At 37.5% G+C, this 22089-nt stretch overlaps 1 protein-coding gene across 1 annotated transcript in view; it reads left to right on the top strand.

Moving 5' to 3' along the window:
• pds5b (PDS5 cohesin associated factor B) overlaps positions 1-14398 on the top strand; it is a 245239-nt gene extending 230841 nt beyond the window's left edge. Inside the window, exons 33-35 of the mRNA XM_072577231.1 lie at positions 8189-8308; positions 12069-12228; positions 13220-14398. Of these exons, the coding sequence (XP_072433332.1) occupies positions 8189-8308; positions 12069-12228; positions 13220-13255 (316 nt within the window). The 3' untranslated portion in view covers positions 13256-14398. The remainder of the gene's footprint in view (positions 1-8188; positions 8309-12068; positions 12229-13219) is intronic.
• The last annotated feature ends 7691 nt before the right edge of the window (positions 14399-22089 follow it).

Here is a 22089-nt window from a genome sequence, read left to right as displayed (position 1 = left end):
TGCTGTTCAAATATATTGGTGCCAAGTTTCCTGCTTGTTTGTCCGATGCAGTGTTTTTTTACACTTCTTGCATGATATCTTGTAAATGATGTTAGCATTGTGTTCCTCTTTAAATATGAATCTGATTCCATTTGGGATGCTGATTTTATGAAAGAGAAAAGTATTAGAGTTTTTTCAGGAAATAACAAACAACATGGATAAAGTGGAATCTACCTGTGTAATATACAGGTAGTTCACCTGTAGTGATGTAGTTGTGTTCGCATGTGATGTCCTATTATAGAAAATCGTGCAATTGAAATAATGGGGCCTATGGGAAAAGCAGGGTTAGGAGCAAACCACCAAAAATACGAGTAAGCTTAATGCAAATGATAGCACAGTCTAAATAAATGTTGACCTGTTGTATGGTACTATACAGTGCAATTCATCAGAATCTTCAACTGATTGCTCTCAATTGGCATCTGGCTGCACTACATTCTAGCCAGTCTTCCAATCCCATCCAGTGCTAACACTGCACAAGTCAGATCCCAGAATGAAATCTGCCTTGTCAGATCAAGTGCTGAATCTTTATCCGTGGTGCAGCACCAGCTTTAAAAAGATATTGCGCACCTATATAAAAGCGGTCAGTCCAGAGCGGACATTGGCCCTGAATGTGGCAGACAATGGAAAATGGTGCCTCTGTTTGTGTGCATGGACAAGGAGAATTTTTTAGATGAGGTGATGCAGAGGTATGACATCCTTTTCTCCCACGTCAACAGAGGACGCCATTCTACTGGAACCATGCCAACCTGGACAAGGGTTACCATCCAGGTCTGTGCAGTATCTAGCATCTGAACAAATGCTCAGAACGTAGGAAGATGATCAGTGACCATCTCTACTCTGCCAGTGAAAGTGCCACCATCTTATTGATACCTCACTCAATCTTTCCAACTATACCCACTATTTCCTGCAACGTCTTCTGCACACATTTAACCTCGCTAATATCTAACCCTGGCTAAACTTGTATCTCTTCTGCACAGCCCACTCACCCCCTCAGGACATCTCTACACATGCATCAAAAGTAACAGTGTGCCACTCACCTTTCTCTACCTCACCCACTATGTGCAGAGTTTCCTGACTGACAACCCTCAACAGCTGACTGCCCATGGCCACGCCCCTGCATTTGATTACCATAGTGATTAGTCACTCAAACTAATTCACAGGAGTCTGCAGATATTCTTTAACATTTAAACTTTTTTTAAACAAAGAGAAAAATGCTCTTAATACAAACAACAAAGCCAAGTTTTAAATTGCTTCTCTATACTGTTCTTTTACTGTTAGTCAATTCCAGTGAAATTTCTATCTTATCTCAACTCATTAAGTTAAATTTAACAAATTGCTCCCAGTATCTTGGTCTCAGGCTGTAGAGACATTTTAATCGCTGTTTTTCCAAGTCCACCAGCACAAACCTATCATGAAGTTCTTCACAAGAAAGTGTACAAGCCAACTGATGTCATGCCAATGCGGAGTCCAGTCCTCCATGCACTGTGACACCTAGTACTGAGGATGAGAATCACATAGCCCCGTGAATGAGAGCTTACTATTAGAAAAAAGGTCAGCAACCAAAAATCGCATCACAGACAAATCATCTTTAATAAAGATGTGTTGTAGAAGAACTGTCTGTACTTGAATTTTCAAAAGGTATTTGCTAAGATGCTACATTAAATATTTCCTCACAAACTAAGATCTAATGGTGTAGGAGGTAACACTTTAAAATGGTTAGAGAATTGATTGATTAACAGGAAACCGAAACTAGCAGTAAATGAGTTATCTTCATATTGCCAGCTGGAATGCCACAGTGATCCATGCTGGAGCCTTAACTATTTACAATCTAGATTAGTGATGTGGATTAAAGGACTGAGTTGTATGGTTCCTAAATTTGCTGATGATGAAAGTGGTTTGGAAAGCATGTTGTGAACAGAACTTGAGCCTGCAAGGGGTATAGAAAGGTATGAGAGTGGCTTTAAGATTTGGCAGATTGAGTTCATCGTAAGAAAATGTGAACTTATGTACTTTAGTAGGAAGAATAGAAGAGCAGATATATAATGGAGAAAAATTACAAAATTCTATAGTGTAAAGGGTTCTGGCTAGCCTGGTACTTGAAATCAGAGCATTCGCATATGGGTAAAGAATGTTATTCAGGAAACTAGATGAATTGTGCTTGTTTATTGTAAGAGGAAATTATTATAAAAATGATATTTACTATAATTGTACAGGTCATTGATAGACCTCATCTAGAGTATTTTTTTTCACAGTTTTGGGCCCCTTGCTTTAAAGATATAACAGGAGTTCAGAGATTCCTGGGGTGGAAGGGCTACCTTTTGAAAAATTGGACAGTTTGGGACAGTCATAGTGTCAGATATATGTAGGATGGTCCATTGAATGCAAAGACTTGGAGTGGGAGGTGAGGCCAAGGGGAACCCTATTGTAGTGTTAGGAGGGTGAGGAATGGGTGGAGGTAGAGAGAAACCAGCTTACTATAGATGGTAGTCAGGCCTTGAGGATCAGTCAGTTAGGCTACATCCACTATTAAAAAGCTGTGAGGATTTAAAGGGGCCACATATCTCTGCATTTGGTTAGGTCCTTACAGTAGCTATTGTTGCCATGGAGCACTCAACCCTAGAATTTTGGCTCATAATCGAACTTCTATTCTTTGTAACATTTGCAGTCTTGTTTCGCCTGGGCCAATTATCCCTTTTATCATTAATCTTTTTCTTTCTACACTATTGGAGAAAGAAAATGACACAATATTTTGCATCCTATTCAAATGCCAGAAGCATTATTATTAAAATTGGCAGTGACAGCTGCAAACCTCAGTTAGAAGCTATGCTGTTAGCCACACAAATGTAACTCAAGTTGATGATTGGTGTCGCATCCTGCAGTTTGGGAAGTCACGGTCTAAACTCTTGCACCTTACAACTTGTGTTCAAATTTAACACATATTTCGACGAATAATCTCATTTGTATCAGTGTCTCTCATACATCTAGTTTTCTACATCTGGATGATTTGAAATGCATCACCACCTTCATTTAATTGGCTTTCTTAGTGATCTCTCTTTTGTCCTGTTATTGTGATTTATACAAATGTCACTGGAATAGCATTAACCTTGCTGTGAAGTATTTCCTGATCTTACATTTTTAAAGTCTAGCTCTAGTTATAAGTTTGTGTCCTATAGTTCATCTAGCTATTGGATCTCTACCACTATAAACACCTTAGTCTCAGTAAACTAAACAAACTAGAAGCTGAGTTTGTGCAAGGCTTTACTCTGAGCCTTGCTGTACAATTCCAAATAGTCTGCACTACATTCTGTCAAGAGCAGTATGTCATTTAAAGTTATAGTTCCAAAGCTAATGTAGCACACCAGATAGCCTCTGAGCCACTGAAACATCCATCCTTGCTTTGATCTCCAAATCTTTTGTGATGTAGACCAACAATCTTTTTGCCTTTTTTTAATTTACTTTTTTGTGTACTGTATGAATTTTAGTCACTTTTGTATATGCATCGCAATCTGTTTCCTCTTCCACAGCTTCTGGTCACCCGCTGTTAGAAAGATTTGTCTGCATTAAAAGTTCATAATACGTTCTCTAAAACTACATTGGGGAAGCTTTAAGGGTTCAACTACACTTTTAGAAATAAACTGCAGTTTCATCTTCAATTTCTATGTTTGATTCTGTTCAAACAAAGATGGTCCATTCTAGTTCCCATCTTCCTCCACTCCACAGCTTGCTATGCCCTTCCTAAATGACTAAGTGGAATTCAGACCAATCCTCAATTTGAACTACATTTGTGTTGCTAAGAGCATGGTTCATAATTGAGATATGTAGCTGTAACTGCCAATTTTATTAATGATGGTTCTTGTGTTTGAATAGGATGCAAAATATTTTGTATTTTTTATCTCTTTAATTGAAGTTTAGAAAATATCCAAAATAGCATTCTAAATAATTTTCCACTCCTGTCGATGAGATTTCCAGATTAAAAAGGCTAAAGTGTTTGAAGTAATGAAAGAATATCAACCATCTGTTGGTTTTATTGTATCAATGTTTAAACTGCCACTTCAATGAAATTATTTAATTAGAAGTGTCAATTGACATTTATATGAATACCAATGCTGTACAGAGCAGGAGAGTACATTATTTAGTGGATAATGTACTCCAATCCATTTTAAGATTTTTTTGCACTTTCACAATGATTTCCCTTTAATGACAAAGGCCTATCATACAAACATGTGAAATAGAATTTCTAACCTTTTTGGTTCCCTTTCATAAAAGAATCTACCCTACTCAAGCCTTGAAATTGTTCTTGACCCCGCTTACCTTACTTTCTGAGGTAAATGGTTCTGAAATCACAGGTCTCTATTTTTTTTGGGGAGAAGAAAAGTCTCTTCTCTGTCCAAAAGGATGATGTCTAATTTTAAAATGATGCCCCAGTTCTGGAATCACCCATGAGAGAAAACACCCTTTCCAAGTCCTGGTCAAGACCATTCAGGATCTTTATACACATCAATCAAATCACTTTCATGGTTGTAACACCAGTGGATACAAGTCTGCCCTCTAATCCTTCTTCCTAAGATGACCTACTGCTTCTGTTTAAAAACACACAACACCAGGTTATAGTCCAACAGGTTTAATTGGAAGCGCACTAGCTTTTGGAGCGTCGCTCCTTCATCAGGTGGTAGTCATTCATGTAAAACTCTGAGCTCAAAAATTGCATGAATTTATGTAAAACTCCATTATCTCACTTTTTAGATAAGAATCAGTCTAAACATCATGGCATAGACAGAGAACACAGGGGGCTAACACCTTCAGCATATTGTCTAGCTATCACCCATTGTTAACAGCTAACCTGAGAAAGCAACCTTTTTTTTTAAAAAAAGTTTTGTGATTTGCACATGAAAGAAGTGAAACTGTCATGGTATTCAAGCAGATGAAAGACTCAACAGACAATTAATTTTTCAATGTATAATTTCGGTCACATCACACTATAAACTTTTGCTATAAATTCTGTGTTAGGATTGAACCCTCCACTATCACCTGATGAAGGAACAGCGCTCCAAAGCCTAGTGCTTCCAATTAAACCTGTTGGACTATAACCTGGTGTTGTTATTTTTAACTTTGTACACCCCAGTCCAACACTGGCATCTCCAAATCATGACTTATTCTAAGTATCAATGTTATGAACCTCCTCTGAGGCATCCCCAACACATTTGCATGCTATCTTTAAATAAGGCCAAAACAGCACACCTTTATTGGAGATGTGATTTCACCAATGTCCAGTAAAAGTGAAACATAGCATCCTTCCTTCCTTGTAATATAGAATAGCATTCCACCAGCCATCTTGATGACATGCTGTACCTACAAGCTAATGCTTTGTGACTCCTGCACTAGAGCACCTAAATCTCTCTGCATTGTTAGACTCCAGTAGTTATTCTAAGTTTAAATAATATTGTTTTTTTAAATCTTCCTGACAAAGTGACCAACTTCATATTTTACCACATCATTCTCTATCTACCAAATTTTTGCTCATTCGCTCACTCTATCTATATCCATCTGCAAGTTTCTTGGGCCTTCTTCACAACACTTTCCCTCTTATCTTTTTGTATCATTTCAGAACTTAGCAGCCATGCCTTTGCTCACCTTCGTCCAACTCATTGATGTAAATTGTGAAAAGTTGAGGTCCCAGTACCAGCCCCGTTCTGCCAGCTCCATTCATCACATCTTGGCAATTGAGCAAAGACCTATTTATGCATACTGCTTTCTGCCAATCTTCTTTCCATACTAATATATTATGTCCGACACCATAAGCTTTTTTTCTGCAAATACAGTGGAAACTCGATTATCCGAACAAGATGGGCAGGCACTATTTCGTTCGAATAATCGATTATTCGGAAAATCGATTTAAATGCCTTTCCTCTGGGACTCTGAATTTTTAAAGTTCAGGAGACTGAAGCAGCACACAGCGCATGAGACCATGTCCACCTTCCACCCCCAGAACCCTGTCCATCCCCATCCCCCAACCCAGTCCAAACCTGCCTCTTGCCCCCCGACCCAGTCCACTCCCTGACCAGGTCCAACACCACCCCCGCACCCCCCACCAGAACAAAGCGCGCAGGCCCCCTCCCCCAACACAGCCCACTGCCACCCCACCTCCGTCCAACCCGTCCCCCCCTCTCCAGGGCATTTGGACTGCACACCAACAACAAGACTGCTGCTGTCTTTATGGGGTAAGTATCCAAATAGCACTCTCACAAAGCCACAGCCCCACACGCGATTTTTTACTGCAACGTTTTGACCGGTTCCACGTTTGCCCTGCACAGGACAATGTTGGAGAGATCATTCCTGGGAAATGGAGGTGGGGGAGATGATTAGGGTACACCCCTAGGGTACACACTTTGGGAAAGAGTAGGGATGGAGAGCGAGAGAGAGAGAGAGAGAGAGAGCGGGCGGGAGGTCAGTCATTTGGAGATGGTGCCTGTTTAATCACAGTAAACGAAAGACGCAATCACTGTTGGAAACATGTCTTTGATGAAATGTTTCTATCAGGATCTTGGATCTCCTTCAGATAATCCGATTTTTGGATAATTGGTATTCAGATAATCGAGGATCCCCTGTACTTTTGAAGTGGCATTTTCTGGAAATCTCTGTTTAAAGACTGTCCTTTATCCAAACCATCTTTCTCTTTCTGCAAAGTCTCAAAGCGTTTAAATTTGGTTTTTCTTTCTCAAAAGCATTCTGACTTTTCTTGATTACCTTGATCTATCTTCTAATTATGCAGCTATAACCTTGTTAATGATTGATTCTCATGCTGTCTTCGCAACAAATGTCAATCTGGACTGTAGTTTCCTGTTTTCTGCCTTTATTTCATGAGTAGAGACATTACATTTCCTACTTCCTGATGGAATCTTTTCTGAATCTAAAAAATTTTGGAAGATTAACAGATGCATCCATTACCTCGTTAGCCTCCTCTTTTAAGACTCTAGAAAGAAGTCCCATCAGGATTGGGAACTTAACAACCTGCAGCTTCATCGTAAGCTCCATCACTTCCATTGTGATTGTAAACTCATGAGGTTCCTCCCTCCTTTTGACCTCCTGTTTTACAGGTTTACTGGAATGTTTTTATATCCTCTACAGTGAAGATAGAAGTAAAATATTTGTTCATTTCACCCAGCACTCCTTGTATTAAAAACATTTAATTTCTTATGCAGTACTTAATTGATAGGTGAAGCAAGCAACATCTTTTGGCTCCTGTCTGTCAAATGGCTCTGACTCCAAACAAGGCTTCTCCCATGGTTCGTGATCCTGGGCTTGCTGCCTGCTCCCTTGCTCAATGCCACTGAAGCCTGCCAATGGCAGGAATGGTATTGCAAATATTGAATTAAATCCCATCCTTCAATTAATTTGTCAACCAGTCCCCTTTTTAGCATGGACAGAGGCATGAAAATCCTACCCTTTAACTTGACAACTGTTAGAGAATGTTCATTCCTGTTTATAGAAATTTAGGAGTTGTGTGATTCATCAGCTTATTATTTTAATAAAATATCCCTCTTAAACTTCATGTTCAATAATAAAATACCACGGTTGTATGAAAGCATGAACTAAAGTGTGCAGTAACTTTATAACAAAGGTTTGTTGGCGCAACCTATTCTGTCCTAAATTTTGTGCAATGTGCTCTTAAGTTTTAGAGGATATTTGACTAAGAGAATATAGCTAGCCAGTAGGTTACTTTTGTATTGCTTATGGAATTTTTCTGTAATTAGTTGAAAATTATCATAACACTATCAGTCATGTTTTATTGCACTTTTACTGGTCTGCTTCAGTTTAATCCCTTAATAGATTTGAAGCTGGATATTCCAATATTTTAGGAATTGAAAAGTAGTCTATATTCATTTTGTGCAAGTGTTTACAGAAAACAAAACTAATTTAGGACTGAAAAGGTTTAAATGAGATGTATAAACTGTATATTTTACACTTATTTGATTCATATGATTTCAATATAAGCTTGCAAATTATCCTCCATTCTTCTCTTAGGATTCCTCCAAAACCTGGACTGAGTTTAAATATGTCAGTAATTATACACTTTTTAGATATTAAATATTTTAAAACATTTAGGAATTTAACAAATTAACACTGAATATTTTAATTATCTATCCTATAGAATAGAAACTCCAGAATCTGATGTAACTGAGTCATTATCTATGGAATCAACGCCACAGAAGAAACGAGGAAGGCCACCAAAAATGGCAACCACACCACAATCGCAACCAAAGAAAAATTTGTGAGTAGATAACTACTTTAAAGAGTTAGAAATGACAAGTGTAACTAAGATAAGGTTAATATGTTGAACATACTCCTTTGATCATCTTGGTGTGAAAATAATAATCTTTTTCAGATTTTTCCATTTGTGTTAAGTTGAAATATTTGAAGATTCTAAGGCAGGTTTGTTTCCATAGCTCAGTACTTTGCTAGTTTCTCAGTAATTAATACAATAGCAAGCTGCATTGATCTGTTTAGGAGATGGAATGATCAACTACTGAAAGTTAAGAACAGATCACTTGTTTTCTCAGGGCTAAGGATTCAGTGACTAAGAAAAATGGAAGCAGACAGACACACACACACACACACACACACACACACAATGTGTGGAGTCTGGCACAAACATTTCATTCTGATTTCTGACATTGTCTTGATTTAGTCTGCAGCTAAATTTACCTGATTATATCTGACAATCCTTTGCATCTATGTCAGCATTAACTTTACACTGTTGATGTGGGTTGACACTTCATCAAATGTTGAAGCTTTTCATTTTAACTAACCATTTTACATTGCCATTTCCCAAATATAATACTTCTAAAACAAGTGTTGAGTCATACAACATATGAATTTGTACACAGATGATTAGTGTACAGTTTGCATATGACCACTTTCACAGAAATCTCTATTGGGGGATAACCTATATCCATCTGGTTTGTGGTAAATTGGGTACATAAAAGTAATTCCAGATGTATTCACTGCAAACTGTTTCCTCACCTGAATGATGATGCAGTTTAATGCCCTATTAACAGATGAGCAGACCTGTATTACAAGACTGGAAAAATCAGGATTTCTGTATGTTGTGATGTTAAATGTGTGATTTTTTTATACATATTAATACCCTGCTTATTGAATGACCAAGAATGAGAGGACATAGAATGTGATTTTGTAAAAGGATCAATTGTAATGTGAGCAAGAAAATTTCTAAATAGCATGTGGAATGCACTTCCTGTAAGTGTAGAGGCATCTTCATTTGAGACATTTGAAAGAACTTTGCATAGAAATAATTTGCAGGGTATGAGGGAAATTGGCAGCAGGGAATGATACTCATTTGAAGAGAAGATACAGACGTGATGGGTTGATTGGCCGCCACTTGTGCTGGAACACGTGTGACTTTCTATTATCATTTATTTTAGAGTTTGAATTTTAAATAATGACATATTTGGTCTGTTTAAGAAGAAGTTTAAATGATTAACTTTATGTATTTCTACAGACATAATGATTTATTTTTCTGGAAGCTGTTGAAAATTTATTTACATTGGAAGAATTTTTACGATAGAGCTAAATGAACAGTGTAATGCATTTGGCTTCAAATAAAAAGCTCTGGAATTTTTTTTCGACTTGAGGAAAATACCCACAACTTGAAAGACCCCCTTTTGGTCTTGGTATTTGCAAAGACCTTGGGTGAAGCTGGATGTGTAAGACTGTTGCTCCTCAAGAATTGATATTGTTTGAATTGAATTGAATTGAATTGAATTGTACTGTAAAAAATGGGTTACCTCTATGTACGGAATTGAATACCTCCTGTGTACGGAACTAAGTTTGTACGTTCCAGACTAGAAGTAGTTGATAAAAATTCTGAAAGGATTATTAGATGCCGAGAAACTCTAAGCTCATTTGTCGGTTGATTCAGGGAGGAGGTTGTCAGATTTTCAAGACGGGGGATTAAAGCCATATTTGTATTTAGCCCTATGGAAGTGATAGGGAATGAATTCTCTGTGAGTGCTGTCACAATTTATAAGGCTGTACTTTACCAACTGTTTCGATATCTCTAAACTTGTGTGTAAAAGTTTGCCTTATTCTTCATGTCATAAACTTGTGCAACATTCTCTCTAAGTTGTATGTGCAGCAGCTCCAAGATTCTGGCAATCTGTATGCAGTTTGTGGCATTGACTTTGGGTTCCAGATTTCACCGCTGCTGCTGCTTCTGTTTATTATTGTCGAAATTGAAGTTGCAGCATTGTATGTTTGCATTTCTGTGAAAGACCACCTGGCTGCAACCCAGATAGAAATATGATCTATTAAGCCATATTTCTGTATCAGACTTGTCCAGTAGTAATATCAGCTGGGATCATAGCAACGTCAATGATCAAACTAATTTTTATTCAATCCTAAACCCAGTTGATCAGTACACCCATTTGTACAAAATATAAAACATGAACGTGCAAAGAAATAATTCTGCATAAAAGCATGATTATGATTAATACCATTTTACTTGTGGAATTTGAGAACTAGCAACCGAAGTTTAATATCGCTGAGCCCAGCAACTGGTATAACTGCATTGTTTTTTTCTGCAAGCAAACTTTTAATTGTTTTAAAAGCAATACTCTTACTAAATGCATTTTTTTCAAATTAGGTGAGCTGTTGTCCTTAACCAGCATTCCCTGTGAATTTTTTTGCTGCTACTCAGACTTCTGACTTGTGTGGCAGCAGTTTCTGAAAGTGGAAGCAATGCATTTGCATGATGGTTGATGTGTGGAGCTTTAAAGGGAACATTGCTTTTGAACCATGCTATTTTCCTAATCCAGTCTTCAATCATTTTTGGCACTAATGTAATAGATCAGGGCCATCATGCTATGCTGAACTAATAGGTTTGTAAGCTGTCTACCTGACTTTGTGTCTGGGGACTGTGGCACAAGGGAAAAGGCAATCTGGAATCTTTGTTCAAATTTTGTTGTCAACTGTTTTCATTTTAAAAAATCTTAAATCAATTGTATTATTGTCAGATACAAAGCAAATTTGTTTATACTTTATGATAAAAATGTTATTTAACACCAGCCTCCGATTACAGTATGCTTACACTGTTGTGTTTTCAGTTACTCACAATGGGCATCTTTGTGACTCACTCTTACTTCCATTTCTAAATTGGCAATCTCAATTATGGACATATTTCAGTTGCAAAGGTGTGATCTCCAGACTTTGGCTGTGATTTCCAAAATATAACTTGGTTGCATGTTTTGAAACTTAAGGTTAAATGATCCAGTGTATCGTAGCAGAACTAAAATGTTTTCCTGTTTTGATAATACCATCCTCACCAGGTCAAAGCTTGAAATAAATGAAAGGTACTAAAAGGTGACTTTTTTTTAATGATACTGTGGGTGTAATTCAGTGGTAGAGCATTTGATTGCAGAATTAAGAGATCCCTAGTGCAAATCCAGTTGCCCCTTCATTAAATTATCCTTTTTAGGCAGCATGGTGGCTCAGTGCTGCCTCATTGTACCAGGGATCTGGGTTTGATTCCAGCCTTGAGCAGCCGTCTGTGTGTGAACTTTACACGTTCTCCAGGTGCTCCAGTCTCCCCACTGTCCAAAGATGTTTAAGTTAGGTGCGAAATTGCCTATAGTGTCCAGGGATGTGGAGGCTATGATGTAATGGTAAATGTAGAGTTTTAGAGGTAGGGTGAAATCTGGGTCTGGGGAATGCTCTTTGGAGAGTCAGTACAAACCCGATGGGCCAAATAGCCTTTTTCTGCACTGTAGTGATTCTATGATCCTCAAATTTGCATGTCTCAACACTAAACTATAGTGTTGAACTAATCTTTGTTAGAAATGGTTGGATGCTTAAATGCTTGTGTGAAGTATGAATTCAAAAATCAGCACTAAACCACTTTCACATTAGTGCACATGTATTTAACCTCAAAGTGTCATTCCAAAGTGGACGTTTTTGACTGCTTTCTGAATAACTTGTTTAAAAGTGAAATATATCTTTGTATTTCTGTTTTGTAGCCGCGGAGAACGTTCAAGACGAGCTGTCAATAGAGAAGATGATTCATCTGCAGAGATGGATTCTTATCATGACAGCTCATTGGAGAACATGGACATTTCCCAGGAAAGCTCAGTGGATGGAGTGAACACAGAAGAGGAGAATGAATTAAGTACATTGAGGGTATGGTTATTGATTATGATGTATATCGGAACGTGTACAAGTTTTGTTACAAATCCTGGCATCTGTTCAAAGCTGTAGCACTATCTGTATGTCATCCTTTAGATTGAAACAGAACTTCAAAACAAATTACTTTTCAGCTTTACAAAAGTAAAGTACCGCAGATACTGAACATCTGAAATAAAAACAGTGTTGGAGAAGTTCAGTGGGTTTGGCAGCATTTGTGGAGAGAGAAGTACAATGAATGTTTCTAGTTCATATTGATTCCTCTTCGGCACTGAAGGGGGCTGGATAAGTGATGAGTTCCATGCTGTGGCGAAAGAGGAGGCAGAGAAGTAGGTTAAAAACTGAAAGTGCTGGGTAGAGAGGTTAGTGCCTTGTTCGCATGGGTTTGCTTCCAATAAGTGGCCCAATATTCTTCTATTAGCATCTGTTCTTCATCAGTTTAACCCTTCTCTGCTATCATTAATACTCCTTTCACTTTTTATTCTGGGGGTTTTTTAGCTTCTGTTCCACTTGCTCCTCCTTTCCCTTTACCTTCAGCATAAAAAGCTCAACTTGAAGGGGCAGGGAGCTAGCAGTTGCTTTGGACTTGTGGTAACTCCGTTTCTGTCTTCAGGTGCTGTCAAAGCTGCTGAGATTCTTCAATGCTTTTGGTTCTTATTTTTCCTCAGTGTTGTTTTTTGTACTGAGGAATTTTGATCCTTATTTGTAAAAGTCACCTATTTACATTTTTAATGCGTACGTGGTATTATCTAAAATTCTAATTAAGAAAGGTGGGTTTTATATTTATCCTATTCCGTATAATTGTATTTAATGAGTGGAAACTTTGTTTATGTCAAGCTTAGATCAGCCTTCACCGAAGCTATCCAAAGTCAAATCTAAACAACCTGCTCTATGTCAAAACTTTCATGAAAAGCTGCAATTAGATTGTTTCAAAGATTATTCTTACAAGGAGAAAAAAACATTTTTCTTGTTATATTTTGTCTAACAGGTGCGTCGTAAGTCCAGCAAAAGGGAAAGAAGATGAAGAGTAGATATTTGCAGATGTTGGCATTAGAGCTTGGTAATTGTACTGTAAAGCTCAAGACTAAAGGACAGTGTCTAAATAATAACTGGTTGTTAAGGAAAGCATCTTGTATCTATTACCCATGCATTTGCAGTCTCAAGGTCACAAGCTTTTGGCAAACACATCAAGTTATAAATTGTGGGTTGTCGTGCATTGTGATGTGTGCTGACTACAATGTACTGACATTACGGAGAGATTGAAATAAATGAAATTGTAAATATTTTTTATGTTTTGATTGAAAATGTGCTTGTATAGCTTTTAAATTACAGCTTTAAATCACCAACACAACTGTGTACTAAATGTGTGGGTGAAGAAAGTTGGTCACAGTGAAAGTTGACAACTTAAGCAATACTTGTTAATAATTGTACCTTCTGTGGCATTGTACCTTCAAGAAGGGGCTGGTTCATGGAAAGAACAAATACATTATTGCATTTTCCTGCAGCACATACTTCTGTGGTTAGATATGTTGGAAAGTCACCTTTTCTAAAATCCTTTAGTGTTTGACTATATATACTTGTTTCTGTAATCTGCTTTACTGCTTCTGCTTTCCACCACTGAAGATGTTGGACAGTAAGTCCTCCAGTTGTATAAAATGTGAAGTCAGCTAAAATGCTGTGGCATTTTACTTGTCAGTATTGATGCCAGAGATGTCTAGGCTTTTAGATAAAGTTGGGAAAAAAAAGGATTTTAGTTAAAATATTTTAATACTGATGGTGTATTAGGCATTCAAATTGTACACCTTACTCTAGTTATCTCCCCTGTCAAATTTGTATCAATCTACTGTATCAATAAAATTCTGTAACTGAGCTTGCCTTGTTATAGTGGGGAAAAACGTTTGTGTATTTTGAAGGGTAACCCTCCCTAAGTTATGGTTCCTAAGAGTTAGATCATGTGAAAGTTGTTTATGTGGTATGTGATTAATAAGAAAAGGAGCCTCTCTGCATTGTAACAACTGTCTGTTCTGCTTGAAATGCACTTGACATATCGTTAAAAATGCCTGCAATAATATTTCGTATTTTCCTTGTTGATTTTTATTTCTGTATTGTCAATCTGTACCAAAATTTGGGTTTAATCAGATTAAAATTATTTTGTTTTACAAAGATAGCTATTTGAGTCACTGGAGAGAAATCGGTTGCAAAGAAAATTTTACTCAAGTCTTGAATTACACCAAGTTGATATAAGCTGCTGCTAGAAATACTTCATGTGTTGATTAAGCTGGTTGGAGTTTTCTTAAGAAGTCAGTATTTATTGTTTCCTTCATTGACATAGAAAAGATTACAAATTATATGCTTGTCAGATTTTTTTTTAAAATTGCCTGGACAGCAACTAAGTCAATGTTAAGATATTTTGTTACAATTCTAGCTATAATGTTTTGGACTGGTACAGTCATTATTGATACAAAAGGTAGATATGGCTTGTTTTTGTGCTGATTATGTCAATGGTATTTTGAAACAAATTGCTAACTTGATCTGGTATCAAAATTGAGTTCCACTATCAATCAAAAAGTCTATACATAGAATGTTTGAGGAAAGCACAAATGCTTTTAAATGCTTGCTTATGAGGGTAGGAATATCTGTGTTCCTGTAATTTTAATGAGCTGCCACAAATACTATACAAAACATTTTGTAGAATTAGAGATGTTCTTATGCTAATTATTGGTAAAACCAAAGGTGTCATTGCTTGCGTATCCAAGTTTCTAGAATAGACTTCTGGAAAGCTATCTTAACTCGTGCACTGGCATTGTTTCACATACTAATATATAAAGTTAGGACCTCTACAGCAACTTTTTATATGTTCTATCTAGCTCATGCAGTCTTCTTTACCTTGCAAGTCACTGAAGTGTGCCTTAATGTGAGTCTTGCTGCTTTAAGCTGTTCTTGCCAGTGGGTGTGAAAAATTCTAACATCTTGCTGGTTTTAGAAAGTTTTTTGTGTACGAAGGTATAAGGCTTTTTGGGACATACAAATAAATGGAAGGCATATAAATATTAGCTTGATCTTTAAAAATGAAATGTGAAGCCCAGGAAATTTGAAGTGAAACAGAATTCTGGAAATACTCAGGAAATGGCCTCATCTGTGGAGAAAGAAATACAAATAATATTTAAGGTCAAGAACCTATGGTCAGAATGTTGATCACATATTTTGTGTAAATTAATCGATTTATTTTTGAGAATATGGGCCAGAATCTAATTTGCTCGGTATGTTATTAAATTGTATTTAGACATTAACAACGAGTCAACATAAACCACCTCCGTCGCATCTGAGGAACAGGAAAATCGACATTCTGGGCAAACTCCCTTCATCAGGAACTTCCTGAAGAAAGGCTTTTGCCTGGAATGTCTATTTTTCTGCTCTTCAGATGCTGTCTGACCTGCTGTGGTTTTCCAGCACCACACTCTTGACGCTAATCTCACTTTTGCCTATCAACCACCTAGGTCTCTACTTGCTACTTGGCAAGTTCTATACCACTTCAGTGCACGTTCTTCCTTATTTTTCTTAACTATTGTCCTACATTCTGTCTTGTTTGCTACAGATAAATTGGAATGCAAACAATGAATGTTTTGAGAACTTGTTTACTATTTGAGTGCTTGAGTATTATACAGTTATTATACAGTTCACTCCTTTGTCTTTATTGACCTGGATAGATTTATAATTTTAGGCTATAAGCTGTGTTCATTACAAATATGTTAATATCTTGCACTGTACAAGAAAATATTTCTCATTACCAAAATAGTTCTGTACAAAATTTGCACATCTAGTAAGGAAAAGTCATTCTTATATATTTATTATTACAGTTGATATCTTCTGTATTCATGATCTTTTTTATACTGCCCTTAACTCTACTTGTAATAGAGAATTTTTATGAACGGTGAACACAATTATTGCCTTGAACAAAAAGAGTCATAGAGAGTCATTTGTATTTCTTCAGTCTCTCAAAAGACTTAACTGAATAATTGAGATGAGATTTGATGGAAACTATAAGATGTTTTATTTACCATCAATTGAACAAAAATTGGAAAAGATTTTTCTTCCATCAATCCAAACCATTTGACTACAACATTTTCAGAAAGCAACACTTTGCTGTTTCAGTGTGCCAGACTTCTTGGAACAATTCTGTATTATCATAAAGCCCAAAGCAGAGTAATTCCATTCTCCATTCTTGTATCTGCTTCATTTTGCAATTTTGCAGCCCTCTATTCCCTGAATGCTTGTAAAGCTTCCTGTTATCTGACATCACATCTACTTTTAAAATCTCCGATTAAAGCATTTTTAAATAAGATGTAAGAGATGTGTTTCAGTGATTAGCAAAGTAATGGTAAGAAACCGGTGCTACGTATAATCTACAAAGAAACATCAAAGCTACCCACCAGCTCTCTGTTCACTATTGATTTGCGAGAATAACTCTTCCAGATATGCTATTAAATGGCTTAGATTTTGTAGTCAGTGGTGAAGCAATGGCTGTGGTCACTATCTTTTATGATAGCTACCCATAAAGAAAAGGTAAAAGATAGATTCTATCTCAATCCAATAGCTCTAAGGTAAAGAAACTTGAACTAGTCCATATATCTTGTTTCTATCAGAATGTGTTCAATTGCACAAATAAAAATAGCTTTTCAAGGTCTGAGTATTTAACACTAATTATGAGATTAATGCACCTACTTAACACTTATTCATTCATTCGTTTATTCACAATGTACAAGTTTTGCAAAGGCTGTTAGTGAGACTAAAAATGTAACAATAGAAGTTCATTTTCCGTTCATGGCATTCACATTAATTGCATTGTGTGGATTTAAGAACTCACCTTTTGGAGAAGCAGATAATCACTAGTATCTTCAGGATTTGCACATTATTCTGTGCATGTATGGAGTCCAGAAGTTGCTGTCAATTCCAGTGGAATAGTGTTGATGAATGCTGACAGTTTTTCAGTCATTGCTCCTGCAAAATCTGAGCCAAAACAATTCCCAAGCTTCCTTGATTTTTTTTTTATCATGAATAAGATTTTTCTTTGCAGACTGACCTTTTCATGCTTAGAAAATGATTTAGAACTGGATGAAATCTTTGTAACCAATATGCAAAGGCATATTATTTAAGGTTTGCATAAAGATTTGTAGCTTGGCTGCCAGTTGCCATGGTTGTGGGTATGTTTGCTGAGCTGGGAAGTTGATTTGCAAACGTTTTGTACTGCATCTTTTTTTGGAATTTATTTGGTTCCATTCTTACTGCTTTTGGTTGCTATTTCCAGCTGTTCGTTGTAGTGGCCGGTATATTGGGTCTAGGTCTGTGTTTGTTGATGGAGTCTATGGATAAGTGTTATGCTGCGAGAATGTCTCTGGCTGTCCTCTGATTAGCTTGTTCTATGATCAGAACTAACAGTCAGACTTCTCCGACTACTCTGATTCATGACAGCCCATAAACCAAGAGCCAGGCTCCGACAACTCACTCGAACGAATGACCCTATGCCCATCATGTGGAAGACTAATGTAATTTTAAAAGATTCCATGCAAAGACTGCATGAAACACTATTTGGAACAAATAAGCAGGGTATTAGCAATCCACATCCACAAACACCAACTAGCCACTAAATGTCACGACAACTGTCGTTAGCAGTCATACATCAATGTCAAGGATCTCAAATTGGACTGGGACAACACAACGATCATCGGATAAGCTAAACAGAGGACAGCCAGAGAATTTCGAGAAGCAAGGCACTCATTCCACAGACTGTATCATCAAACACATAAACCTAGACCCATTATACCGGCCACTACAATGTACAACCGGAATCGGCAACAGGAACGGAATAAATTCCAGCAGGCGCAGTACAGCAGCGCTTCATAGGAGGCCCCAAAGCACTGAATATGTCGCCTAGACAGCATGAAACATCTGCAAATCAACTTGTCAGCTCAGCAAACATACCCACAACCAGGGTGTATCTTTAAGTCAGCTTTTACTTCATCTTGGAACTGATCATTGGTGCAGGATCAGCCTAGTAATGTTTCAAATTGCTTTATACATCCTCTTTTAGCAAGCAATAATTAAAGATTAATGTACCTGGAGTGGTATCTGTTTACTGTATATTGTAATATCATTTATGGGCGGCACGGTGGCACAGTGGTTAGCACTGCTGCCTCACAGCGCCAGAGACCCGGGTTCAATTCCCGCCTCAGGCGACTGACTGTGTGGAGTTTGCACATTCTCCCCGTGTCTGCGTGGTTTTCCTCCGGGTGCTCCGGTTTCCTCCCACAGTCCAAAGATGTGCAGGTCAAGTGAATTGGCCATGCTAAATTGCCCATAGTGTTAGGTAAGGGGTAGATGTAGGGGTATGGGTGGGTTGCGCTTCGGCGGGGCGGTGTGGACTTGTTGGGCCGAAGGCCCTGTTTCCACACTGTAAGTAACCTAATCTAATCTAATCTAAACTTCAGGAACGTGTGATTATCATGTTCATTTTTATGCAGGAAAGAATAGTGTAGGTGGAGCCTAATGGGTGTGTGCAGGCTTAATACACTTGTTTAGACTATAACGTCTACAATTTCATATTTATTTGTGTTTCCTCTACTTAAAGAATTTTCACATCTGAAATCTGTTTCTTCTCTATCCTTTGTAAAATACAAGACATTAAAACAATAATAGCTTATATTTATGTACTACCTTTAAGAGAGTTAACCCATTTCACTTCACGCCTGTGGATAAGATTTCTGTTTTATGGTTCTCTTCCAAATGTGGATCGCATTCATTCCACAAGATTTCACCTGACATCTACCTGCTCAAAGCTTTTCATTCTAGGTTATTGCTTTGTTCATAAGTAACTCTGCTTCTTACTTTTGTGCTACCTGCAAAATTTGATATGGTTCCTGATTTTCAATAAATGCAATCAGTAATTTAAATATACCATAAACATACTTTTTTACTTGACACTTTCAATGCTATCCCATTGATGTGAAAATCTTATGACACCTCAGTACAATTAAATGATGGACAGATGATTTACTTTTTAAAGCAAGTTTTACTTAGTGATGGGTGGACCATTGAAATCAACAGGATGCAAATTGTGATAGAAACAGAAATAGATAACCATTAATGATTCTAACATCCAATTTTGTTGTGTCCTGAAACAGCAGATGGCATTGTAACACCTGATGCATTTTACATGATAAACTATTCAACAAAATTAAACCTCCAAGTACATACATAGCACAGCTTTATAAGTATTTTTTGTCCCAGATCTGCTTAGCTAACCATTTATCTGTCATTTGACTGTTTTCTTCTGCTCTTCAAAGTTTTTTGAAAGGCAAAAATCCACAGGGAAGAACTTTATCATTTTCATGTCAAATTAATTTTTGATCATGGTTTTATCAAGATTGTGTGTGTGTGTATTGACAGATTTAGTGGTTTTATATATGAATGATTATTGCTGTTTATAGTTTTACAATATAATTATTTTGATATGTTGGAAAAACACCGCAGATTTCTACAGATCTGCCTGGATCAGATATCATCCGCATGGAGTGAAACATGCTGAGCTTTCAGAATCACTAAGTTAATATTAGGAAGTGACTGCCTTTAACTGCTTTTGTATGATTCTCAAGAATATGCTACTGCTTTGGGATAGTATGCATTTAACTTTACAGTTGATCTCATTTATTCCAGTTGCTTTTGGCAATTGTTTACTCATAATTTGAAGTTGTTTCCAATGTCGTGCTTGTGTCAAGCTGTTTATAAGCTCTGAAATTAATCTCTCACTTCAGTCTCGAAGAAGCTCGGTGGTTATCAGCCAAGTCAATGAAGTGTTCTCCTTATTTTAAACGTACAGGTGTCTTTTCAAAGCACTGCTCCTCTAGGAAAGCTCTCAAAACTTTATATGTGAGGAAAGCAAGACTGGAGCAAGGCAGATATTACTGCTTTACTTTTAAAAGAACCAACTAGCATAAGTTTTTAAAAACTACAATGGATTTTAACCTTGGTGGGTAAGATAATGGAAGTCTTCCTTAAGAATACGTTAATGGATTATTGGGTTACAAACTGATTTATAATGTTGGTTCATACTGGTGATTTTTTTTATTGATTCTCAGGATGTGGGCATAGCTGGCTAAGTCAGTATTTATTGCATGGTCCTAATTGTCCATTTGGCAGGTAAGGATCAACATATTGCTGTGGGTCTGACATCACATGTAGGCCAGGCTAGGTAAGGATAATAGCTTCTTTTCTTAAAGAATATTAGTGAAGCAGATGGGTTCCCCCTCCCCGATAATCAACAATGGTTTCATGATCAATGTTTGACTCTTAATTCCAGACTTTCTCTTCTTTAATTGAATTCAAATTCCATCATCTGCCATGGCAGGACTTGAACCCAGGTCCCAGAACATTTACCTCAGTCTCTCGCATAACAATCTCTAGTCATAATTCTGCCTAGCCAGAATTCTTGGTAATCTAAATTTTCTTAAGGGTTTAATGAAGGATATTGTTTGGGGGTAAGATAATGGTTATGGGAATAACCCATTCAGCCACTTGAGCCTATTATTCTAGATCATGGCTGATCATCTACCTCTGTCACATTTCCTGTGCTGTCCCAACATCTATTGATGTCATTTAGTAACTAGAAATCTATTAATCTCTCTTGAATTTACATGATGATTGAGCTTCCACAGCCCTCTGGGCTGGAGATTTCCAAAGTTTCACCACCCTTTAAGTGAAGATGGCTTTCCTCTAATTCTGAAACTGTGTACCCAGGTCTGAGACACCTCAGCAAGGGAAAGCTTTTTACTCTTTTTCTGTTCCTTTAAGAATTTTGAAAGTTTCAATGAGATCACCTCTCATTCTTCTAAATAACAGGATAGAGTCCTCCATCTATCTTAGAACACTTGCAATGTCTCAGTAATCAATCTGGTTATCCAGTTTACCCGTCCTTTGGCAAGTGGCACAAAACTGCAAAGTATATTTCAGTGCTCTATTCGTTTGAAGCAAGACATCTTTTCTTGCTGTGCTCCTGGAATAAGTAGAATTACTTAACGACCAGGCCTGTATCCTTTCAGAGTTTACAGTCCGAGGTGACTTAATTGCAACATGCAGAGTGGACTCGATGGGCTGAATGGCCTTACTTCCGCTCCTATGTCTTATGGTAACATATTAGATCCTGAGGGGTCTTGATTGAGTGGATGTTAAAAGGATGTTTCCTTTTGTGGGAGAGTCTAGAACTAAGGGTCATAGTTTCAAATTGGCATCCCCACCCTGCCTTAATTTTCAACAGATGAACATTTTTTCCTAAGGGTTAAAAATATAGAAGGTAGGAACAGCATCTGGGATCATTTATACTCCATTGCCTTAATATTAATATTAAGGCTATGGCAATTGAGAATAAGGGACCTCAATTTCCTGCAATTGCCCGTAACTCCGGGATACCAGGTGCTCCCAACAACATGTTTAGGGGCGAGTAGCATACAAGATACCCAGCTTCCTCTTGAGCTCTATGGAGGTGCCTGGCCCCCTCAATCTACCCTAGCTGTCATCTGAAGCCTGCAGATGTAAAGTCATTGGCAGTGAGCCTGCCCTTTGGAAGGTATCCATCCATCCTGGGTATTGTCTGAAATTCCCCCGGAGCTACTTGTCCAAGTCCTTCCGCTCGCAAGCTCACTCTTCCACTTGCCAAGCAATGGAATTTAGGACTGCAAATAGGCCAAGCAAGCTGCCTGGGACCATGTTGGAAACTAGTCCTACTCTTAAACCTGTCCAGAGTGCTTCCAACTTTGGTTAGGAAGCTTGTTGAAACACTCATTCACAATGTGATTGAGAGCCCATCTT

This window comes from Chiloscyllium punctatum, chromosome 9 (genome assembly GCF_047496795.1).
Source record: "Chiloscyllium punctatum isolate Juve2018m chromosome 9, sChiPun1.3, whole genome shotgun sequence".
Classification (NCBI taxonomy): domain Eukaryota; kingdom Metazoa; phylum Chordata; class Chondrichthyes; order Orectolobiformes; family Hemiscylliidae; genus Chiloscyllium; species Chiloscyllium punctatum.
This window is presented reverse-complemented; position numbering and strand designations above follow the sequence as displayed.